At 38.1% G+C, this 23,078-nt stretch overlaps 1 protein-coding gene and 5 non-coding genes across 6 annotated transcripts in view; 1 reads left to right on the forward strand and 5 right to left on the reverse strand.

Annotated features, from left to right (window-relative positions):
- The window catches only part of LOC134749674 (dynein axonemal heavy chain 10), a 76,658-nt gene that overhangs the window by 48,374 nt on the left and 5,206 nt on the right, over window positions 1–23,078 (reverse strand). The window contains exons 8-37 of the mRNA XM_063684692.1: window positions 22,625–22,695; window positions 22,402–22,468; window positions 21,758–21,852; window positions 21,028–21,202; window positions 20,188–20,334; window positions 19,837–19,929; window positions 19,421–19,611; window positions 18,356–18,554; window positions 17,571–17,698; window positions 16,395–16,514; window positions 15,786–15,930; window positions 14,655–14,768; window positions 14,197–14,377; window positions 13,814–13,957; window positions 12,892–12,974; window positions 12,500–12,626; window positions 11,599–11,841; window positions 11,048–11,217; window positions 10,257–10,444; window positions 9,672–9,833; window positions 9,064–9,264; window positions 8,548–8,839; window positions 8,093–8,251; window positions 7,552–7,788; window positions 6,711–6,845; window positions 5,976–6,094; window positions 5,500–5,648; window positions 4,779–4,888; window positions 4,169–4,347; window positions 3,672–3,867 (exon numbers count right to left, since the gene is read on the reverse strand). Coding sequence (XP_063540762.1) covers window positions 3,672–3,867; window positions 4,169–4,347; window positions 4,779–4,888; window positions 5,500–5,648; window positions 5,976–6,094; window positions 6,711–6,845; window positions 7,552–7,788; window positions 8,093–8,251; window positions 8,548–8,839; window positions 9,064–9,264; window positions 9,672–9,833; window positions 10,257–10,444; window positions 11,048–11,217; window positions 11,599–11,841; window positions 12,500–12,626; window positions 12,892–12,974; window positions 13,814–13,957; window positions 14,197–14,377; window positions 14,655–14,768; window positions 15,786–15,930; window positions 16,395–16,514; window positions 17,571–17,698; window positions 18,356–18,554; window positions 19,421–19,611; window positions 19,837–19,929; window positions 20,188–20,334; window positions 21,028–21,202; window positions 21,758–21,852; window positions 22,402–22,468; window positions 22,625–22,695 — 4,620 coding nt within the window. The remainder of the gene's footprint in view (window positions 1–3,671; window positions 3,868–4,168; window positions 4,348–4,778; window positions 4,889–5,499; window positions 5,649–5,975; window positions 6,095–6,710; window positions 6,846–7,551; window positions 7,789–8,092; window positions 8,252–8,547; window positions 8,840–9,063; window positions 9,265–9,671; window positions 9,834–10,256; window positions 10,445–11,047; window positions 11,218–11,598; window positions 11,842–12,499; window positions 12,627–12,891; window positions 12,975–13,813; window positions 13,958–14,196; window positions 14,378–14,654; window positions 14,769–15,785; window positions 15,931–16,394; window positions 16,515–17,570; window positions 17,699–18,355; window positions 18,555–19,420; window positions 19,612–19,836; window positions 19,930–20,187; window positions 20,335–21,027; window positions 21,203–21,757; window positions 21,853–22,401; window positions 22,469–22,624; window positions 22,696–23,078) is intronic.
- On the forward strand, window positions 1,017–1,221 carry LOC134749791 (small nucleolar RNA U3). The gene has a single exon (XR_010128515.1). It is a non-coding gene; the product is annotated as a small nucleolar RNA U3 (small nucleolar RNA).
- On the reverse strand, window positions 8,289–8,407 carry LOC134749796 (5S ribosomal RNA). The gene has a single exon (XR_010128520.1). It is a non-coding gene; the product is annotated as a 5S ribosomal RNA (ribosomal RNA).
- On the reverse strand, window positions 9,517–9,635 carry LOC134749798 (5S ribosomal RNA). The gene has a single exon (XR_010128522.1). It is a non-coding gene; the product is annotated as a 5S ribosomal RNA (ribosomal RNA).
- Window positions 11,249–11,367, reverse strand: LOC134749799 (5S ribosomal RNA). The gene has a single exon (XR_010128523.1). It is a non-coding gene; the product is annotated as a 5S ribosomal RNA (ribosomal RNA).
- LOC134749788 (5S ribosomal RNA) lies at window positions 14,485–14,603 on the reverse strand. Its single transcript, XR_010128513.1, has one exon. It is a non-coding gene; the product is annotated as a 5S ribosomal RNA (ribosomal RNA).

Below are 23,078 nucleotides of genomic sequence, written 5' to 3' on the forward strand. Positions count from 1 at the left end.
ATCACTTTTCCTGTTTTATAATAATATGCCCATTATACAAAGTTTCAAGTAACGCACTCAAAAAAAAATTGATCTCCATACAAACTTTCAACCTCTATTTCACCTCCTTAGGGGATGAATTTTCAAAAACGCTGAAATTAGTTTTCTTGTATTTCAATAATATATCTTCTTACGAAGTTTCAAATTGCTAGCTTAAAATAAATCTTGAACCCCATACAAACTTACATCCCCTTTTTAACCCCCTTAGGGGTAAAATTTCTCAAATTTTATAGCCTATAACCTGGCCGTGGATTTTTTCGACAGATTAGTAAAGTTTGCATCAAAACCCGTTCAGCCGTTTTCATTAGTTGCGCGGTCAAATAAACAGACAAACAGATAAACAGACAAACAGATAAACAGACAAAAATTCTAAAAACTGTTGGAATGTGTTCTGTTATCGATTCTAAGTATCCCCAGCCAATTTTTTTTCGAATATCTTCCATGTACAGACTTTCGACCCTCTTCCGCTTTATTATATGTATAGATAGATGATAATGTCACAAATAACTTGCTAACAAAATAGCAAAATTAAAGGTAGGTAAATATAGGTAAGTTGCTTTTATGTTTTTTTTTATAGTACAGAAGACTTTTTTTAATGTTTTCGACAGGCACGTATAATGTGTTAATAAGGCGTGTACCACGTGTACAGTCAAGGTATTAAATATTGATACGCACAGTGGTGCCTAAAATATGTAGACACTATACCTTAATGTAACAGAGCATTAAAGTCGTGTATACATATTTTTGGCATTTTGTTCGTGTCGATATTTAATACCTTAATACGTTTATCAAACGATATCAGCTACGTTTTTCTGTGCTGGCGAGTAAATATAGACCCACGTGGGGACTTCGCGCCGCGATAAAGCGTTTACCCAATTTCACGGAAGATGTCGCTGTTCCGTCCGCGACGAATCCTACTTCGCGGTGTTAAGATTTTTCTCGGATTCATGACCCTCCTCGGCGCGCAAATTTGCGACAAGACCTTACTTCATAGGATCATTTCTATAGTAAGCTCTTCACCAGGCTATCACAATACGTGAGCTGACCCCATCCACGAAGATGAGATGTGGCGCGGTGCCCTGAGCGTGAGAAAGGCAAATGACTGTTTGGTCATTAGCCATCGATGATCGTTCACTTCCCTCTTCGGAGGGAGGCGTGGGGTACTGTCGCTGTCTGAGTGGCTGGTTTGCCTGGTTTTTTTAACACTAAAAGGTGTATCATTGAAAATAAAATTTAATTAATGTGGTATGTTTGGTAAAAAACTTTACTATATAAGATAGCCCTTCTTGCGAGTGTCACAGTTAGCAAAGAAACGCATAAATTAATTTAAGGTGTCTGTTGATTTAACTGGTCAACTGTAATGCGTGATTTTTGGTTAGTTAATTATTACACTCATAAGTTAATTATATTATTATAACTTATGGGTGTATAAAATTTTGCTCCTGGAAATATTAGTATAAATTAGTCATGCGCAAAATGTGTCACTAAAAAGAAAAGATTGATATGCATCTTTCATACGCTGTGAAGTACTTCACTCTTTTAGTCACTAGTTCAGTAACTCAAAAGATCCATCTATATCAACAGTACTGGTTTTCTATTTCTCATTCGCGGATATATTGAGTTGAATGAAGGATTCGATTGATAATTTCATTCAATATGAATAACTCAAATAAATGAATTTTTGAATCGAAGGTTTAAACGTGGCGTCCTTGTCACTCACTAAGCGAATGAGTAAGTAAATGAAAAGATAATTAAATTGAACTTCTGAAGTAAAGAACTAAATAAATCCGAACTGAACTAGTGAAGGAAAGAGTGACATTAAGTGAAGTACTTAATTTGAATCTTTCATTCGCGAACTACTCATGTCTAGTATAAATTACACAACTCTTTTCGTTTGGATATGCAATGCAGTGGTCGTTCTGTACCAAGTTCAGCAAATTTAATGACGCAAAAAATACGAAATTGACAAGATATAAATATCTTATACAATATTACATTAATCAATCAATCAAGTGGACAGAAATAACCAAACCAAACTTGAAAAACAAGCAAACAATGTGTTTGCAAACCATACGTTTTTTCGAAAACTTACACATTCAAGAGGGGATTTAGTTAAGTTTTTAAACTATAGCAGTGCTAGCACGCTGTTGTGAGAATCTACTACAGGAAAATAAATGTCATTCTAGTAAAAACAAAACACCGTCTTAGCTAACTTTGCACCAACTTTAATTCATTGCAAATGCCATGCTTTGTCCGACTCTAACGTGTTATAAAATAATTAAGTTATTAAAATTTTATCAAAACCAGTGCCGTTGGCGGCGTTCGCAGGCGACAGGTAAGCAAACAAAACAGGTTCGTAAAAAAACAAAAAAAAATATATTTCTACGAGACAACCGTGTAAGAACTGTTTATAAATATCTTCCCTAGTTTATGAGTTTTATGACCGTTTTAATATTTTTTAGTAGTTATAATTTTTTTTTCTTCAACCTAAATTCTAAGCATATTTTTTGGGATTATATGTAATGTATGTATGTCACTATTGCACATAAACAGGCTTGCATAAAACGGACAAAACAAAAATGTTACGTACAAAGGCGAACTTATCCCTAAAAGGGATATTCTAACCTTTGAGAAAATGCGAAAGGATCAAACACTAACAGGTGAAAGACAATTTAATACTTCATAGGATTCGTCTTATTTTATGTTTTCTTTATATTATCTAATGTCTTGTTTGTTTGCGCTTACGAATAAAATCTCATTCTATTCTATTCTATTCTAATATGAACAAAATATAGCAATAAATATGAGAATTTTGAATACACATAAAGTAAGACTTGAGCAATAAAATAAGTAAAAAAAAAAACAGTACTACCTACTCCGCATAAACTATAAACATATACATAAATAAACCTATATACACATATATATAAAATACACATTATACATAGGTATATGTATACATAAACAATAAACATACCGCTATCCCAATCATACGTGTGTTTGCTAACCCAGTCTACCAAGTTGCCTGAACGGCAGATTTAAAAAAAATATTCAATTCATTATAACTTCTTAGGCCAATTTCTCTGCAATTAACAACCTATATCGAATACTAAATTATTTACAGTATTTATTACCTATATTTTTTTACGATTCCATTGTGTTTTTATTAAAGATAAAAGTAAGGGGCACATCTCTATGGATGGAAGATGCCCTCTAGATAGAGCCACATGCGCTGCGTGGCCATCCATTCCTCTATCACCTCGGAGATAGGATCTTACCTTCCTAAACGCCTTGTCAACATCGTCAAACTTCTTAGCCTCCTCCGGTAGTTGTTGCCTGATGTCGCCACCAACGAAGATGCCCTCTAGATAGAGCCACTTGCGCTGCGTGGCCATCCATTCCTCTATCACCTCTGAGACCTATCTCGAAGAAATTTAACGACATTGACAAGGCGTTTAGGAAGGTAAGGTCCTAACCTTACCTTCCTAAACGCCTTGTCAATGTCGTTAAATTTCTTCGCCTCCTCCGGTAGTTATTGACTAATGTCGCCGCCAACGAAGATGCCTTCCAGATAGAGCTACTTGCGCTGCGTGCCCATCCATTCCTCTATCACCTCGGAGATAGGATCTTACCTTCCTAAACGCCTTGTCAATGTCGTCAAATTTCTTCGCCTCCTCGGGTAGCTGTTGCCTGATGTCGCCGCCAACGAAGATGCCCTCCAGATATAGCCACTTGCGCTGCGTGGCCATCCATTCCTCTATCACTTCGGAGATGGTGGACAGCCGCCGCTCCCAAGTGTGTACTACTGAGAGAAACGGACCAATGAATCTGTAAAAAAAAAGTAAACTAATTAAAGATATCCATACGGTAGATAATTTAGGGAAACCTAACTTCACCGTTCAACGTTGGTGCCCAATGGTGAATCCTCCCAGTGTCCCAGTCATTTTTAGTATTTTTTTGTATTTTTACAGTTGAATTTGTTTTTTTTTATTTCATTAAATCATTTAAAAGGACATCGGAACTTAGGAAAATAATTATAATAATTTTGCCAAAAAATTGATGACCATTAAATTTACAATAAATTGCGTAAAAATTGTACAATTAACCAACTGGTGCAATTGGCGCTTACTGTGAGGCAGCCATGCTCTGCAGTGACATGGAATCGTCATCAACTTTGACAATGATTTCATCGCAAGGGTTGAGCGTGTAACCGCGATCCTCGCCCCGGTTCCAATGGCGCGCCACTGTGAACTGAATGTTTGCCCACGTTTCTTGCACGTCCTTCACTCCGCGTTCTATGGCCAACTCCTGTAAATAAAAGACACGATATGAAATAGATACTGTTTAAGGAAATATGGCCACTTTTTGCTTTAATTTCTGTGGTGCCCTACCTACTTATCCCAGATTTTCTGAGCAAGATCGGCCTAGCCAGGCATTAGGGTTCATGACATGATATCAGACAACGACCATAACCGAATTTAAACTGTCGGAATCATACTAATCGTGAATCATACTAACATTAAACTAATTTTACGGTTTAAACATACGGGTTCACATGTCGCGGTCGCCGACATAGAAAGCGATAGGACTATACTTGCCTTGATGGCGTTGTTGACGATCTCTTCAGCCACGTTCTGGTACTTGTGCAGCTCCATAGCGAACATGTTCTCTAGTGTGAAATGTTCGGGGGGACGTCTAACGTTTGCCCTGTGTGTTAAGACGAACATGAGGATACTTGCCTTGATGGCGTGGTTGACGATTTCTTCAGCCACGTCCTGGTATTTGTGGAGCTCCATAGCGAACATGTTCTCGAGGGTGAAACGTTCGGGGGACATGTCGAATGTTTGCCCTGTGTGTTGAAAAAACGAACACAAGGTAAGGAGCTTAGGATTAAACAAAATATATATTTGTCGACTGCTCTAAAAAGTAGTTGACGCACAGTCTAGAAGCGACAAACAGAAGGGGCTTGCCAGAAAAGTGGTGGGTACGTGGTGATCTGGTGATGTCTTTAACACTGTTTTCTGAAAAAGCTAAGAAGCCGATATTTGGCATCGTAACTTAGCTGTAAATTTAACAATATATAATACAGGTATCTTAATAAGGTAAGAGAACAAAATTTCTAACTAGATGTACCTATGCCCCTCCCCTTGGCCATAGGCCATATGAACTGCCCCTCCCCTAGCCCATCAACTGGCGACGCACTTGTAATCCGCTGTCATATATCCGTTTTGTTAGACAATGATAATTCTGAAAGTAGTGCTAGTACTATTGCCTATTCTGTAGTATTACAATTTACCCGATTTTTGCCCATGAGCGCTAGTTTTACATAAGTTTTTACTGCACTTTCGACTTGAGGAACTAGGTTCATTCACCGAGCTCGGCTCTGAGTGCGGGCTTCCCTACAATTGCTCAGAGCTCCTGTGAAGTTAACATTAAAGGATTCATAGGTAAAGAGCATACCAGTCTTGTGCATGAGTTCCTTCCAATGCCGCTCGCGCATGGCTTCGTTCTTGAGAGACACCATGAGCGGCACGACGCCTTTGAACTGCTTCATCTTCAAGTCCAGCTGGAGGCCCGTGGGACTGAGGCGCACCGGTTTGGCTAGTTTCCTGGATAAAAATGTGACATTCAAATAAAGCGCAGGCACCATATTGTCAGGCAGCGGCAGCCCAAATCCCTTAAAATTATCGACCTTTTTGGTTTTTATTTAGCACCGTGATTATGATGACTCCCAGTGCCATCACACCGCTCTACCGCTCTAGGGGCTGCCTTTGTTATCTTGACAGTTTTATGTATCTTCTCATCATCATGAATTCATAATAATTATTATCATATTATTGTATTAGTAGATAACCACTGCACTAAAGATAAAACATTCTGCGTCAAGCAGTTTTAAAGGGATTATTCACTACGTAATTAAAGGGAACAAATCGAACCTGTACTCCTTAAAGAACTGTTCAATCCCGTCGACTAAGGCTTGGGGGTTCAGATTAACCCAGAGGGTCTTTGCCCATATTTCCCTTGCGTTCTTCTGCGCCTTGTATATCTTGTACACCTGCCATCAACAAAGAATATAATTAAAGACTAACTCTAACATGACGGATACACATAGACTGAAGGAGTAATTTTTGTGATCGATAACGAATTTACTTCCTCAATGACAAAAGACGCCAAAAATACTGCCACAATGACAACGCATCGAATGCAATGTCGTCATAATGGAAAATAAAATCTAATATTAAACATATTAATAACGGGTCACTCACGTATTTTAAGTCGAAAAACGCTCGAAATGTTTCACTCCGTACCGAGGAGCGTCATCATCATCGTCATCATAGTCATCGGGCGCGGAGGGCTGCGGCCCGCAGTCTGCGCCGGTCCGTCACCGTCAACGCAAGCTCCTGATGACGCTCCTCGGTACGGAGTGAAACATGTCGAGCGTTTTTCGACTTAAAATACGTGAGTGACCCGTTATTAATATGTTGAATATGTCTGTGTCTCACGGAAGTTTTGTTATTAAAATAAAATCAAAAACATGCGATCGTATTGAACAAGCAAGTTGAGTAGATTTGTTGAAAACTCGACGTTGTGGCAAATATTGATTTCCTAAAGTGATACAGTGAACTTAAACTTTTTAATGACCGAGTAGATCCAAACAGTTCAGCAAGTACCTGGTCCATGTACTGGAAGTCTGTCTTGGCTCGGTTGTAGTTGGAGAAGTCTGCAAGGGGATTGTCGAACAACTGTTCTGCCGCCTGTAGCGCTTTCTTTCTGCCGTCTAGCTCGTCGAAGTGTTTTGTGTACTCCTGTAGCATAAAGGTATAGAAAGTCAAATCGATGACATACACATTATACCTAGTGTTCAGTGTACCACTGTTGAGTAAAGGCTCTTTCTGTCTTATCTCAATCAGCTGGAATGGTTTCAAAATAGAAACAAAGACAACCATCGTATGGGTTTCAACAAGACGGAGTCTCGTCACAGCAGACCTCGAAGACGATAGAGAGGCAAACTTGCTTGGTGTATCAATAGTAGCTCTCTCATTCTCTTATTACGAAAAAATATATGGCTCTATATGTAAAACAACTCGGGTACAAGCAGATGATTTGAATCAGAGTTGTACATAATCTGTATTCTTTAAACTATTTGTGCTTGACATATTACTCTTGGCCCATGGTTCTGTTGATGCTACCCCAGGGATGCTAACTGTCCAATAATTTACAATTTACCTGGGAGCTCCGAGAAAGAGAAAGAGAGCCCCGATTGCCACACGCCAACTCTCTCAAAATGAAGCATGTACTTGCGTTCGTATTAATTATCGTCTCAATGCAAGTGTTAGTGTTATGATGATGACTTATGAATTTATGAAACTACTAAACTACAATCGAATGAAAAATACTAGTACCTATTTAAACATTGAGGCGATTTGTTGATCAATATTTAAACCAATTAGATATAGAGTTTATTTCAAAAATCTGATTTCTATAATGACTGAAGATATTCGAATACCATACCTCCATAAGCAGCAGTCCCCTGTCCATATCCTCCCCCACGGTCGCCGGTCCCTCAGCATCGAACTTTTCCACGAAATCGTCGAGCTCTTTCAGGAAGTTGGCGATCTCTATAACGTTCAGTTTGGAAAACTTTTCCTTGGTCTGTTCAAGAGTGTTGCCGCGGAAGAGGGACGTTTGGTACAGCGTGCCCCATGATGCTTGGAGGCTTTTGGCGAATTGGAGGTCCTCGTCTGATACCTGGGTCATACACAGATTCAGTTTCAATTTCGTTTTTCTCTCGGAAAGTTAGAAACATAGGCCATAACCAAGTTAGAAAAAGTACGTAAATCGACTTAGGCATGAAATTTTTTATGTATTTCTTCGGCGGAAGCTTAATTAAGAATTTTGATTAATTTAAGGATAAAAGTAGATTAAGTAAGGTCTGTTTTTTTATTCCGTAGACTAAAATGACGTTTCATATGTAAGACATGACATTTCTTAGTACCACATGAAATGTCATTTTAATCTACGGAATAAAAAAACAGAATATAGTTTGGCTTACATCTATCCCATGCTGTCTCAGCATATTAAAAATATCCTGCATTCCTCTATACTTGACTTCGGCCGTGATGGTATACTGTTGTACCATGGCAATAGTGGCCATCACCAACTTAAAATCTTCTAGACCCTTAATGTTCATGTTCATCGTCATACGGAAAGTCTGAAAAAAAAATTACAAACTGATAATAAAAGCAAAAAGCCAACGACACGCGGTGTTCCCAGGCGGTCACCCATCCAAGTACTGACCGCGCCCGACGTTGCTTAACTTCGGTGATCGGACGAGAACCGGTGTATTCAACGTGGTATGGACGTTGGCGAATATGAAGCTGAAATTTCTTAACACATTAAATTAAAGTATAAAATTAGATTATTATTAAATACCTATGTGTGAATTAAGTAACGACATGACGTTCCCTAATAAAACTTTTACCAATACCGTATGTGCTCGCAACTAACCTCGATTTGATTCTTTAAGTCTTGCATATTCATTCTAGTTTTCGTCGCAATACTGTTCCCCAAACATTGTTTCCACTCTAATGCGTGATCTTGTATTTGTCGTATAATGGGTCTCAAATTAACTCTTATAGCACCGATATCAACAAATTTGACATGCGCGTCTAAATCCGCTATAATGTCTTCGAAGAAAAAGAATTTTTCGTCGTATTTTTGTATTTGTTCGTGTTTTTGTATGTATTTTTCGCAGGATAAGTTCTTATCATACGCCCAGAGGTGCTGGTATTTATGCCACCTGTTAAATAATAAAATTAAGGACACAAGGTAGATGTAATTGCGGATAGGAAAGTTATTATATATACGAATAGGATAGGATTCAAAAATACCGATACACTAAAGAAAAAGTCTAAATGCTTGTGATAGATAGATTTGATAGATGGTAATCTTTATACAAATAAACTTGCACTTTAGTTTCTTGTAAAGAGTGCTAAAGAAATCTACAAATTTGTAAATCCTTACTTCTGTATATAAGTATTAATGTCCTGCGTCAACCGATAGATCGTGTCTTGTATAAGAAGGGTGATGTCGTTGACCGAGATCACCCTCAGAATGTCCTCAAAGAACGAAAACACGTAGAACTCGTTCCCTGTGGCTTCCTTTATTTGTTGGGGCGCACATGGCAGGCAGGTCTTCTTCATCCAGCGGGGAAACGATGTTAACCTAGAAACGAAGAAGAAAACAATTTTTAATTAATATTTAATGATACCGTAGAACTTCGATTAAAACAAAAACAACACTTTTTATATAAAAACAGTAAAGTATATTAAAATTTGACGAACAACTCTGATAACATAGGGTTTGGATTATCAAGGTTCAGAGGATCGAAATTCTTTAAGATATGATATCGGCTCATACGACAACCACTTATTTTTAGAATGGAAATCCATAAATTATATACGTAAAAAGCAAAAAAGCCAACGACACGCGGTGTTCCCAGGCGGTCACCCATCCAAGTACTGACCGCGCCCGACGTTGCTTAACTTCGGTGATCGGACGAGAACCGGTGTGTTCAACGTGGTATGGACGTTGGCAAGCGAAAGTTTGAAATAATGATACATTATGGTTACCTATTGAAGAAATGTCTGATGTCGTGGCCTACTATGTTGCAGACTTCAGGCGGAGTGGGTCGCATAGTGATGTCCGGCGGGACTAGCATGGCGTCCACTTGGAACATAGGGAATTTGTCGCTAAGCTGCTGTTGGAAACTTTCCAGATTCTCGAGGGTAAGCCTAGAATTTAATAATATGAAGAAATATATGTTGACATAAATAAATATGTTTTGTGTTAACTGATTTGGAAACAACTTTAGTTAAGTATCGCAAAATATACGGCGCAATCTTCATTCATATTGGTCAATCGCATTTATTATTTTTGGCTGAGCGAACTTACGCTTGATGCGCACCAACGAAGTGGCCCACTTTGTAGTGCCCGTAAGGCCCGTCTTTACGAAGTAATATAAATGAATTCTCTATCATATGACTGTATACTACCGAAGTAGGTAAAACTACGTACTTCACAAGCTTCTTGAAGATTGTACTTCCCCTAGTATTGGACCATGACGTCGGACTTGCCGGTGCTGGAGCCCAGTATCAGGTACTCTAGCTTCATAAGTATGGGCTCGATGCGATCATTGTCCAATAGGTAATACTTACTTAACGAGCCCCTTAAAGATGTACTTCTCCCAGTACTCATAGTACTGGACCATCACGTCGGACTTGCCGGTGCTGGAGCCCAGTATCAGGTACTCTAGCTTCATGAGTATGGGCCCGATGCGGTCGTAGATCCGTGATAGCTGGGCGACGCGCTCCAGTCGCTCGTGAGACACTTCCACGAAGTATGTCTGTGCAGAGATACAAATCATTAATATACACCGTTGCCAGGGAGGTTTTGGGATTATACTGAGCAACTTAAAAAAAAATTGGCTGTTTTATACATTTTGGCTGGTCTATTTTCTATAGGAGGGTACATTTTTTTTATCGCGATTTCGTGGTTGGTCCCATAGTTAAAGTTGCTCAGTATAATCCCAAAAACCTGCCTGCCAACGGGAATGCAATATTTTTTAGCCACACTGTATAAGTATTTTTGAGCCAAAAAAACATAGATACCGTGCGCCTACTTTGCTGCAGAATTTACTCCAAAAAAAAAACGTTGTTGTATGTTGATATATAATTTTATTATGCCAATTAAAAGTAGAACATCACTTCATCATGCTGTAACACTAGCAAAGTATGCACATCAATCATCATCCGTTAGATTCGCGTCAGGTTTGTAACAAACTCAACAAACTTTAAAGACAGTAGACACTTATCAACACATAAAAATATCTTACATTGAAATACCGAAAAAGCCAAAGAAGTAGGTAATCGAATTTAAACTAAAATTAAATTTAAAGAAAAATTTAATTTAAAGAAGTAGGTACTTAATTTTATGGATCATGAATTACCTTGCAAGGAAATAGCCACGTGTCATCTGGCTGTTTCGTCACCGGATCAACATAATTCTTAGGCTTGAGTACCGGGAATAAATCAAACATCTCTAACTGCTGCATCAGAAATACAATCTCTTTTTCAACCATCTTCAACTGTTGGTAGACAGCTTTCAATGACTTTTCACCTGGAAAAAATAAATGTAAAAAAAAGCAAAAAGCCAACGACACGCGGTGTTCCCAGGCGGTCACCCATCCAAGTACTGACCGCGCCCGACGTTGCTTAACTTCGGTGATCGGACGAGAACCGGTGTGTTCAACGTGGTATGGACGTTGGCGAATGTGAGTATGAAATTTCGTATCTGCTTTTATTGATTTATAATAATCATAATATTTATTTTAATCACCAGCGCTTTCAGTTGAATTTGAAACTGTAAAATATGTTTTTCAATACCAGTAGATGGCACCTCGTAAGTAACGTTTCCTGACAAGTAGTAAATTAGGTACTTACTTCTTGTAATATATATCTACCTACATATAACAAGAAGGAGGGATAACGTTCAATTTACCTTTACTAATGTCCTTAATATAATCATTAATTCCCAGCGCATTCCAATTGAGCCTAGTCAAACCCGGCAACACGTGTCGCTCCATTTCCAACAGATGACGCTTCATGAGAAACGTCTCCGAGAGACTAAGGGATGACGTAGTTTTGTTGTACATGGATATGACCTCAGTAAGGGCTTCCAATTCGTAGTAGATGCGAGCTTTCTGCATTGACACGTCGCGTATGTTGGACGGGAGGTCAAAACCTGAAAGAGCCACTTGTTACACAAATAGGAAATCTAAGATACAACTTTTGCACCAAGTTTTGACTACCCAGACGCCTTTTAACCATTCAAACGTCACTCCCAAGTCAAGATTATGGATGCAAGCGAGCCGATAGAAATTAACGTAAACCTTGCTTGGAAGAGTGAAAGTTACTTGATGCTAGGTTTTTTTTTGCGTCCAAATATAGTAGAATTACACGCACCGGCGGCCTTTACAATTGTGAGGTTACGGGTGGCAGATCTAAATGTCCCATGTTTTTTGAACTAAGTAAAAAAAAAGCGCGAAGCCTCTGCAAGAGCGACGCCCCTGGCGACGCCACCTCCTGAATACCCCCTATTTCACCGCTGGTATTCCTGGTAGGAGGTAATCGAGGAGCTAAGATGCAACAAACTTCGTCTTCGTCCTGCTAATGACATCGAATGTTCTCCTCTTCTTGTCGTAATGAAATCGATTTCAGCGTTTACTTCATTAATATTTATTGCACAGCACGTAGATTATTTGCAGACACAAATGATAACCAATGACAATTTTTTTGAGTTCAATTCTAAACATATTAATGATTAAACTTGTTATGCTACATTGCATTGCAATACACACTATTCAAACATGTTTAACAGGCTATTACCAACTATTACTAACCCAGCTGCTCCATCAATTCAGCCTCGCGTATCAACAGGAACAGGTCCTTGTCCAGCTGAGTATGGAACTCCAGGTCGTACTCTTGTACTAGCTTGTGCACGGTCAAGTCTCGCCAGGTCACATCCATCTGTTATGAGGATAACTTCTCATTTACATATATTTTGGTGTAAAATGTTAGCGCCGCTGTTGGCCGTGGACAGACCAGTAGCGCCATCTGTTATTGTTAATGTCAACTACTGACATTTAGAAATCTATAGTGTTGTTGAGTGTTGTAACTATTTTGATTCAAAAAAACAGTCTGAAAAATGTTACACTGTTAACATTATTTAAGACACATTTTTTTAAGTGCGTAGTGTAGTCGTAGAATAATAAGTAAAATATATATCAATTACCAATCCTTCTTTTGCAAGTAGTGAGACAGAGCTCGGCGATCTGACATTTTCATAATGTTGGCCGGGTAACCTCATTAGCATTACTGTAAATTAGAACAAGAGTGTCTGTTACTGATTTCTTTAAATTATAAGCAGTTTTATATTATAAACTACGTCGTAATGCCCAAATCTAACAGAACAATCTAGGACTACTAGTGCCATCTAGTAAGATTACAGCTAGTTAGATAATTACAATTATTTACAATTAAGATAAATAAGATAATATAACGTCAATAAAGCGAAGCTTGTTATTTATCATCAAATAATATAATTTATAATTTTGTTATTAATAACTAGAAACTGTTTGCTAATGATTAGATTTATATGACAATGGCGAATGGCGATATGGCGAAATAAAACCTAAAAATCTGAGACTACTAATGCCATCTATCAAAACAATCCACAAACTAACAAACAAAATGTAGTATGATTAAACGAATTAAAATAACACAATCCTGATTGTCCAAATTATTTATTTGTTAAAAAATAATTTTGAGACATTTTTATGAGTTTCATGCGTTCATGACCATTCACTTTTAATTTCGTTTTTTTTTTAAATTTTGGGCTAACACAAGGTTACTTACAGAACATAAAGATCAGAGTACTTAGAGCTAAAACTGTTCAAAATTCAACACGAAAACTGATAAATAAGAAATATCCGTGTAATTTTACGAGACAGAAATGCATCCAAGTAAACAAATAATAATGTTTTCTATAAAAAATTTGATACTACTAGCGTCCTCTATTGATAGTCGTGAAATACGGAAGAAAATATATTGGAGACGAAAAATTATGTTTGTTATTGTTTTACCGATTTAAATTTATACAATTTTTTTTTTCTTTTTCTTCATCATTATTTATAATAAATATTTTTGTGACTTACGGGCTTTATCTCTCTTCCGTTTTTCAGCGATTTGCTTGTTAACGACATCTGCCGGTCGTAATTCCAGGCTGGACTGTTTCTTTTTGACATGGGCTCGGCCCGCCGCTGTCAGTTTCATTCCTGGTGCGCCAGATGGCGTAGGTTCTAAGAATTATATTTTATCAGTAAATTATTTAGATTACTTTCTCAACTTAGTTATAATTATTGATGATAGATGATAGTGATAATCATAAGATGGAAATGGTACGAATAGAACTTACCTATTTTTTTAAAGTAATCCGCTTGAAAAGATATGATTGTTGTATAATACGTAAAAATACGTATATAAAGTAATTAAAAAAAACAAGAATACAAAATTAAAACTACAAGAGTCAATATCCTACCTTCTTCCTTCTTGAATTCAACTTTTAGAATGTTTTTCTTCATGACATTGTCGACAAAAGTTGAAGAGATAGAAACCCATTCCTTATATTTCCCGTTCTCATAGTCTTTAATGACTTTAGACATGTTTTTGTATTGAAGAAATGCTTCCTTTTTTTGTTCGCATTCATTTAATTCGGGGACCTAAAACCAAAATATGAAGTTTTATGAAAAATGGTAAAATCATCATTATACATATCAGCCTATACAAAAATTGTTTCTTTAAATAAAAAAGTAATAAAAAGCAAAAAAGCCAACGACACGTAGTGTTCCCAAGCGGTCACCCATCCAAGTACTGACTACGCCCGACGTTGCTTAACTTCGGTGATCGGACGAGAACCGGTGTTTTCAACGTGGTATGGACGTTGGCAACATGTGAGTCGAATATGACCTACTGTTTGAGCTTTATCACGTGACTTACCGTTTGGAACTTCATGATTGGTCGCTTCATTTTGTTGAATAATGCTCGTGCCCAGTAGATGGCGCCAGCATTAGGCGGGTGGTTCCGTAGTAAAGGAGGATTCTTGCGGAACCGCTAGAAAATTATAGGTAATGTTTTACACTTTGCGACATAGGTAAGATAACGAAAAACCTGCCTTTATTTATGTAAGTATAATCAATTTCATAGGTTTTCATCACTTGCTCGTTAAGCGTGCTATTTCACGCATGTGCAGCGGGAGTGAAAGACCATTTTTCTCCCACGGGACTTATAGTTTATTTATTTATTATGTTATTAACTCATATGAACCATGTAGGTTCTAAGTAAAATACTTGTTAAAATTCAAGGTAAAAAATGAGTTTTACGTGCCGTCGATGTCTTAACCTGTAAACAAATGACAATATGGCGGACTAACGTTTGAAATGTCACCGTATTTAAGTTTCTTCTACGCAAGTGTGATAAAAAACATTGTGTGTAACTCCGGGGGTAAGAATATTGCAAACTCGAGTCCTTAATGCACTCCAGCCAGTTTCACATTCCAATACCCAATTAAAATAAATCTTTTTTTGTTTTTCATTAAGGTCTGTTTTTTCATTCCGTAGACTAAAATGACGTTTCATGTGTATGAGATGACATTTCTTAGTACCACATGAAATGTCGTTTTAGTCTACGGAATGAAAAAACAGAACATAGTAAGTATAACTTATCTAACTACAAAGTATTTTTTGCATTATTTCTGCAATATGTCCGGATGGGTAATAAATGTAATAATATTACTTACTTTAAAAAACCGGCTAAGTGCGAGTCGGACTCGCGTTCCAAGGGTTCCGTACATAACACAATTTTTAACAATGTATTTTTTTATGCGAAACGTGAGTGAAATGTATTTAAAAAAAAAACAACTGTCTAGCTTTCACTAGGATCCCGGTTTTACCCTTTGAGTACGGAACCCTAAAAATGAGTACCTACATAACACTACCTGCTTACCGTAAAGGTGTCCTCAATGACGGTGAGCTCCTTTGTGAACTGGCGCATCACAAAGTCGAACTTGGTCACCAGTTGGTTACGGATGGACTCCCGCGTGTCGAACTCCAAAATAAGTACCCTGCTTACCGTAAAAGTATCCTCAATGACGGTGAGCTCCTTTGTGAACTGGCGCATCACAAAGTCGAACTTGGTCACCAGTTGGTTACGGATGGACTCCCGCGAGTCGAACTCCAAAAACTTTAGCAGTACGTCGAGGGCTTCTTCAGATGATCTATAAGGGATAAAGTATTTATTAGATTTTACCAAAGAATTTTACCTATGTAATGTATAAGATGAATACAGTCTAATGCGAAAACGTGCCTCGGAAATCAAGAAAAATTGATTCTCCGATAGATGGCGCCTACACCTTTGGCATATTCTCGGTTAGATGGCGTTGACGACCTTGTTTAATATTTAACAATTTTAATATGTGTAATTTTAATATAGTATCACACTCGGGAGTATAGGCCAAAGGTGTGGCGCCATCTACCTATTCGAACAAAAAATTTTCTTGATTTTCCGAGGTAAGTTTTTTCCTTAGACCTTACTTATCTTATACGGAGTTACATATATCTTGGGTTTGACCATACGCCGAGGGGTGGATATGTAGGTCATACTGAACAGCTTTTACTATGGAGCCAACCCCGAAATTGCGAAAAAAAACATTCAGGAACGAAATGGTATAGACATTCTCACCTCAAATTCCCAAAGCTGGAATTGATATAATTCTTCGCCTCCTCCTCTAGATAGCGCACTTCAGTCCAAAAATCCCCCATGATGACGTCCCAGTTCTCCTTGTTGTCGTACACGAAAACACTGAAAGAAAGAGTAAGACAAAAATAAACAATATCAATCGTTATAAACTGAAATAGATAACATACACCAAAGAAAAAGTGAGCAAGTCCACCGATGGCCGAGGCGGGAATCGAACCCGCGTCTTCAGCTTACGCGGCTAACGTCCTGACCACTATACTACCCGGCCACCGGCGGCGGAAATGTTATCTAACTTGTCTATTTCAGTTTATAATTTATATATAGTAGTGTGACTACTTAAAAAAAACAAATAAAAAAAACATAAAATAATTGGATTTGTTCCCAAGTTGAATATCAATCGTTGTCGATATATAATTAAATGCACCAATTTGTGACGAGGTATTTTGCGACTCGAACGGAGTGAGAGCGCTAAAAGTTCGAGTCAGAATGGGTGCTTTTTACCCGAATTAACCTTTCGAGACCCGGACAAATATGGCAACATACAATATGGCGACAACATAGCTGGCTCCCCAAGGAGCTGACTCTGCTGACGGGTCTCGAAAGGTTAAACACTACTTTTAATTTCGAATATGAAAAAAGGAAAATGCATGTGTATTTAACAAAACATGATTAAGTATATACTTTTTTAGAGTTACACATCAGAATGGAAGTTATATAACAAATTTATTTAGAACTGAGTTTTCATTGCTTGTCGCAAAAAAATAGGTACTTGGAAAGTAAAACGCCCTAGACCAGAAACGTATCACTTAGCCCCCTTCATAGATAAACAATGAGCCACTTTCAAAGCATGAGAAATGAAAAAAAAAACCGGCCTAGTGCGAGTCGGACTCGCGCACCGAGGGTTCCGTACTTTTTAGTATTTGTTGTTATAGCAGCAACAGAAATACATCATCTGTGAAAATTTCAACTCTAGCTATCACGGTTCATGAGATACAGCCTGGTGACAGACAGACAGACGGACAGACGGACAGACGGACAGACGGACAGCAGAGTCTTAGTAATAGGGTCCCGTTTTTACCCTGGGTACGGAACCCTAAAAACAAAACTACTATTTAAGCATATTTTATTAGATCGTCAGTTCGTTCGTTGTAAACTCACCTGAAGTCAATAGTTCTGATCGGGAAGACGAGATTCTTGACACGTTTGCGGACATCGTCAATCTGTGTCGGGTCGCTGATGATGGACGCTAGTTCCAGACCAAAGATTCGCTCGAAGTCTATCAACACCTGAAAAAAATACAAATCATTAGCTTATACGCCCGGTGTATTGACCTGTTAATCTTCAAAATGGGCCTACCAGGTTTTTTGACAAAACCGGCCAAGTGTGAGTCGGAATTGCGCACGTAGGGTACCATTACGAAAAAAACGGCAAAAAAATCACGTTTGTTGTATGGGAGCCCCACTTAAGTATTTATTTAATCCTGTTTTTAGTATTTGTTGTTATAGCGGCAACAGAAATACATTATCTGTGAAAATTTCTACTGTCTAGCTATCACGGTTCATGAGATACAGCCTGGTAACAGACAGACGGACATACAGACAGACAGACGGACAGTGAAGTCTTAGTAATAGGGTCCCGTTTTTACCCTTTGGGTACGGAACCCTAAAAAGGAAGGGGTGGCTTGTATCGTTTTCAGCAGGCAGAATTAGGTACGCGTGGAAAATCCACTAACAGAAATGTTAGACATTTCTACCCTCTCACAGTCAAATCTCCATTGCTTGCGATCCGCATTTTCCCGACCCCAATAATCTAGCCTCCTGAGACCCAGAAGCAGTTGTTTTGTTTTTGAAATTGGAACCTTTAGTTAAAGAATGAGTTCTATAGATTGTGGAATATGAACAAAAATTGTACCTGAGGTTCAGGAGGCTAGTTTATTACAATACCTGTATAACATCTCCCAGATCTCTCGCCACCTCCCCTATATAATCGGTGGTGGTGAACAGTAGTGGCTGGTCGAACTCCCACCTCGCCCCCTTCCCGCTCATCTCGATCTGCTGCCGCGTCTCCTTGTATAGCGAATGCCACATTTCCATTATTTTCTGACCGGCGCGGGAGATGCTGAGGACTTCCTCGTTGGATTTACTGGTAAAAAATAAATTCTAGTATTATAATCAGCTGCGATCGTGGCCCACAAATGGACTCGCCGGAAGATCAGCGCCGATACTTGGGTCGGCATTATGCTGAGGCGAGCCCATTTCGTGGTAAACACTGCAAATATGTTTTTTTTTTCCTTGTAATGCTAGTATGTAAGTTTATCACGAAATAAATGATTTATTTGATTTATATAATAAGGCATAACAATAAGTAAAACTCAGGTTAATTTTGTTCAAAATACCTTAGTTTTTTTTAACCTACCTCCCCACCCCGCCTCGGCTACAGGTGGACTTGGTCACTTTTTCTTTAGTGTATGTCCTAGTATCAATTTCAGTTTATAATTATTTAGATCGTTATATACCCTCTATAAAAAATTTGGTTAGCCCTATCAATATTTTGATAGTCGTAATCAATCATATTGATTCCATACGAGCCTAACAAGGACTTAGATACATCAAATAAGGTAACTCTTGATTGCTCTTACTATTGCTATGTAGCTGAGCCAATTAAGATCTTGTTCAATATTTACATGAAAAATAATTATGCTAACTAATTGATCCTAGCAAGATCAACTAAGTTTAGTAACTAAAATTATTGAATCAACCTCCTACGTTATAATGCCAACAAGTTAATAATAGATGCAAGGTATACAATTGTTAGGATTAATCAATACCTACTTTATTAGTTCAATCACAGATACACTTATTATTCTAACTAATCAGCTTTCTTTGATTTATATAAGATCGTATTTGTTGTAATTAACGACGTCAACTAAGAGAATTTCTCTTAGTTGGTCTTCATATTTTAGAGTGAAACCTCAACTTTCTAAAGCCAATGTCATTGCATGTACTTACTCAAACAATTTATGAACGTTCAGGAATCTCTCCAGCTTATCGCTAAGAGCCCAGGATATCCTAGAAAGCAGCGGCACCATGGTGTCATCGTCTCTGTACCCCTTGGAAAGCACCCACATCATGTAGATGCTTTCCACCAGTTCTGGAAGCATTTCTATCACTTGGGTGAGAGGGGAGTCATCTTCTATAACCTAGAAAATATTTAATAGGTATAGAGAAGTATAGTTAACGCTATCTCTACTGAGCTCGTTCACTTACCATGGCATTCTGTTAAACAAAAGCCATTATTTCTTTTGTGTGAGCGCGTGGTCTTTGTGCCTGAGGCGCTCAGGCACAAAGGCCACGCGCTCAGAGCTAGAAGAGGTGATTAAATGTGACAAAGATGGTGCTTTTTTTATAATCAGTCCAGTACTTACATTAAAAAACCGCATTAAGGTCGACAGGAATTTCAAATTGTCTCCCGCCAGGTTGTATTGCTCAAGCAAATTATCTTTATAGCGCATGAAACTCTGTAAGTACCATAAAAATACATTTACGTTTTAATGTTCACTAGCACGGGTGCAATGCTAATGCATTATACATATAAACCTTCCTCTTGAATCACTCTATCTATTTAAAAAAACCGCATCAAAATCCGTTGCGTAGTTTTAAAGATCTAGGCATAAATAGGGACAGACATCATCCAGACCAGACAGCAGGAAGCGACTTTGTTTTATACTATGCAGTGATGATTATTTCAGAAACAGTAATATAAAAATCGTATTTACATCTAGTGCCTTAGGCTTTGCCTTGTGAAGCAGCGCCATGATCTTGACCACCATCGGCTGTTTCAGTTGCTCCACCAGCAGCGACAAATCTGCGTCTCTTTCTCGCCAGTACCTGTATTCGGCTACCGGCCCATCGCCTTGCCGAGTCTGAAAATATTTATGTATGTACTGTGGTTAAAGTCGATTACACGATATTTTTCGGATTTCTTGGAAATGCCGAGAACCCTTAAAAGTTGCGGTGCTGTACACCTGTTACGCTCAGTTTGACAAAGAAAATACTTAAAAGTAAAACACTACCCAATTTTAAGGGACCCTAAGAGCGTTTTCACATTGTCTGGTCCGATATCGTATGTGATCCTACATCCACGTAGTCGGGCTGCGGGGTGTACTTGCAACGGCGCCTCTTTTGCGTCAGCTATTTTTGTATGGGAATCGAAATTTTCCATTTCCGAAAAAAAAGTTTCCTGTATATTTTTTCCTGAAATTTCCGAGAATTTTCCCAACTTATTGGAAACTTTTCGCAACTTGCACATCAGACCGGCTAGCATGAGGTGCGTTCTCGCGCGCGACTACATATTAGTTACGGCCTGGCCACGACATAGCGCGACTTGCTTCGGCTAAGGCAACCATAGGTGGGAACGAATCCGATCGCTGTGTCTCGCTCCAACCTATGGTTGTTGCCCTACCCAAAGCCAGTCGCGCAATGTCGTGGCCAGGCCGTTAAAGTCGCGCTAGTTGTAAGGAGTCGCGCGCGCGAACGCAACTTATGCTAGCTGGTCTAGTGTAAGTTGGACTCGCTCAGTGATGGTTCAGTAACAATCAAAGCCATCAAAGGTATACCTTTCCCAAGCAAGCCTTGATGGTCTCATCGATATGGTTCGCCCACATGTTGACGGCCTCTTGAAGCTGATCCACAAACTCCTCGTCTTTCAGGTCCGGCATCACTTGTTCTTCTTGCAGAGCTGGAATAACCGGCATGGGAAGGTGGATCTCGCCTTCGATGTGCTCTGTGGTCCTGGAAATAAAGGCGATATTATTTAGCATGTAGCTACCTATGTCGTACTGTGACTACTGTGAAATGTTTTCTTTTCCTCTGTTAATTTTTTGTTATGTACTTTTAAATAAATTTTAGATACAATGAATTTTCGTACCTTTACATTTGTTTTACTTTGGTTGTTTTCTTGAGATGCTTTAAGAAAAGGCTACTTAGACTTCTTGTTTTTTAATTTGCCATAATATCTGCCTTTTTGAAAAGTTTTATCCGTCATTTTTTTCATGCCAAAAACTAACGAAACATAACTCAGGCCAAAAATTCAAAAATTAGAATTGGCTAACAAAAACAGGTATTTTGTAAGCTAGAGATATTTAATATTCCAGTTGAGTGCTATACAAATTAAGCGCATTGACTTATTATTAATTCGTAAAGACGGGCCCTTACGAACACTGCAAAGTGGGCCAGTTCATTGGTGCACAAATGGCGTTAGTGCGCATTTTCGTTGGTGTACAACTGTACATGTTGGCTTGACATTAAATGAAAGGGCCTATCCTTACTTTTTAAAATTTTGGTTACCAATCTACGATTCCGATGAGTTCTGCTATATCGTTTGTGACTTCGTCAGCTGCCGTCTTGCCTTGGGTTGGTATGTGATCGCCTTCCTCGTCAATCTAAAGTTTTTGGCAAAAAAATAATTTTTGGTAGAAGCTTTTATCGCTGACTGTACTTTTATTTCCACATGCAACTAATACTCTTCGAGATAATTTTAACAACCCCAAAAACAAATTAGTTTGCCTTGTTTTATCACAAAGTTCCCATGGCCACCTTTCTGTCTCCATCATCAGATCAGCTCCATATATGTCATCATAATATTGCATTGTTATCCGATTTACATATGTATGCAAAATTTCAGTTCAATCGGAAATCGGGAAATTGGTCAAGTTTAGCTTCCAAGATTTGACCCACACTAACTAACAGTGCAAGTTAAATAAAAGCTTGTAATTTACGCCAATATGTTTATAAAGCATTTATTATAATTCACAGCTTTGTTTTTTATTACTTCCCAGTGTCTGATTGAGTTAAATATGTTATGATTAAATGATTTCTGAAAGTGTGGTATGATCAATGATGCATGAAACATGGACAAAATAATGAACTTATAAATAGCTCGATTACGATCTCGAGATGTGTAACAAACTAACAAAGTCAAGAATACTTACCGTAACAAAATTTGATTTTGTAGACCGTGGAGTAGCTACACCTGATACGGCACGCATACTTTTGATTCTGAAACAACAAATACTTACCATAGTTGGCTAAAATAAAGTCTATTATCTATGAAGAGTATGAAGTCAACAGAATTTTTTAAATAAATCTCACATACATTTATTTCAAATATCTTTGATTAGGTAAGTCTTAAGGACAAAATAGGCACATATTTACCTCTTTTCTGCATTTTCGCCTCTTGCTATGTTCGACATCCTGCGATAGTCTGAAGGGCGTAGGTAGTTCACCTATTCGCGGAAAAAAATGATTTGGATATTATACAGAGACTTATAATTTAATTCTAAATTGGCCAAGAAATGAATGAGCATCATTCACTTTTATAACTTTTGAAGCCCTAATTCGTTCGAATTTCGACCAGTAGGTAAGTACCTATGGACATATTTACCGTAGGACCTATTGACATATTTGCACCTACACTACCCAAAACTGTAAAAATAATGTAATCTGTCTCATGTAGTTAAATTTTTGACGTATAATATTATTAATAAATGAGTATGAGTATAAGTATTACGATTCAGTAGGTTCTTACCTTGATTAGTACCTTTCGTATTTTTTATTCGCAGTACTAAAATGTTCGTACATGTTTTGTGAGATTGTCACGAATAAATGC

This window comes from Cydia strobilella, chromosome 18, assembly GCF_947568885.1.
Source record: "Cydia strobilella chromosome 18, ilCydStro3.1, whole genome shotgun sequence".
Classification (NCBI taxonomy): Eukaryota; Metazoa; Arthropoda; class Insecta; order Lepidoptera; family Tortricidae; genus Cydia; species Cydia strobilella.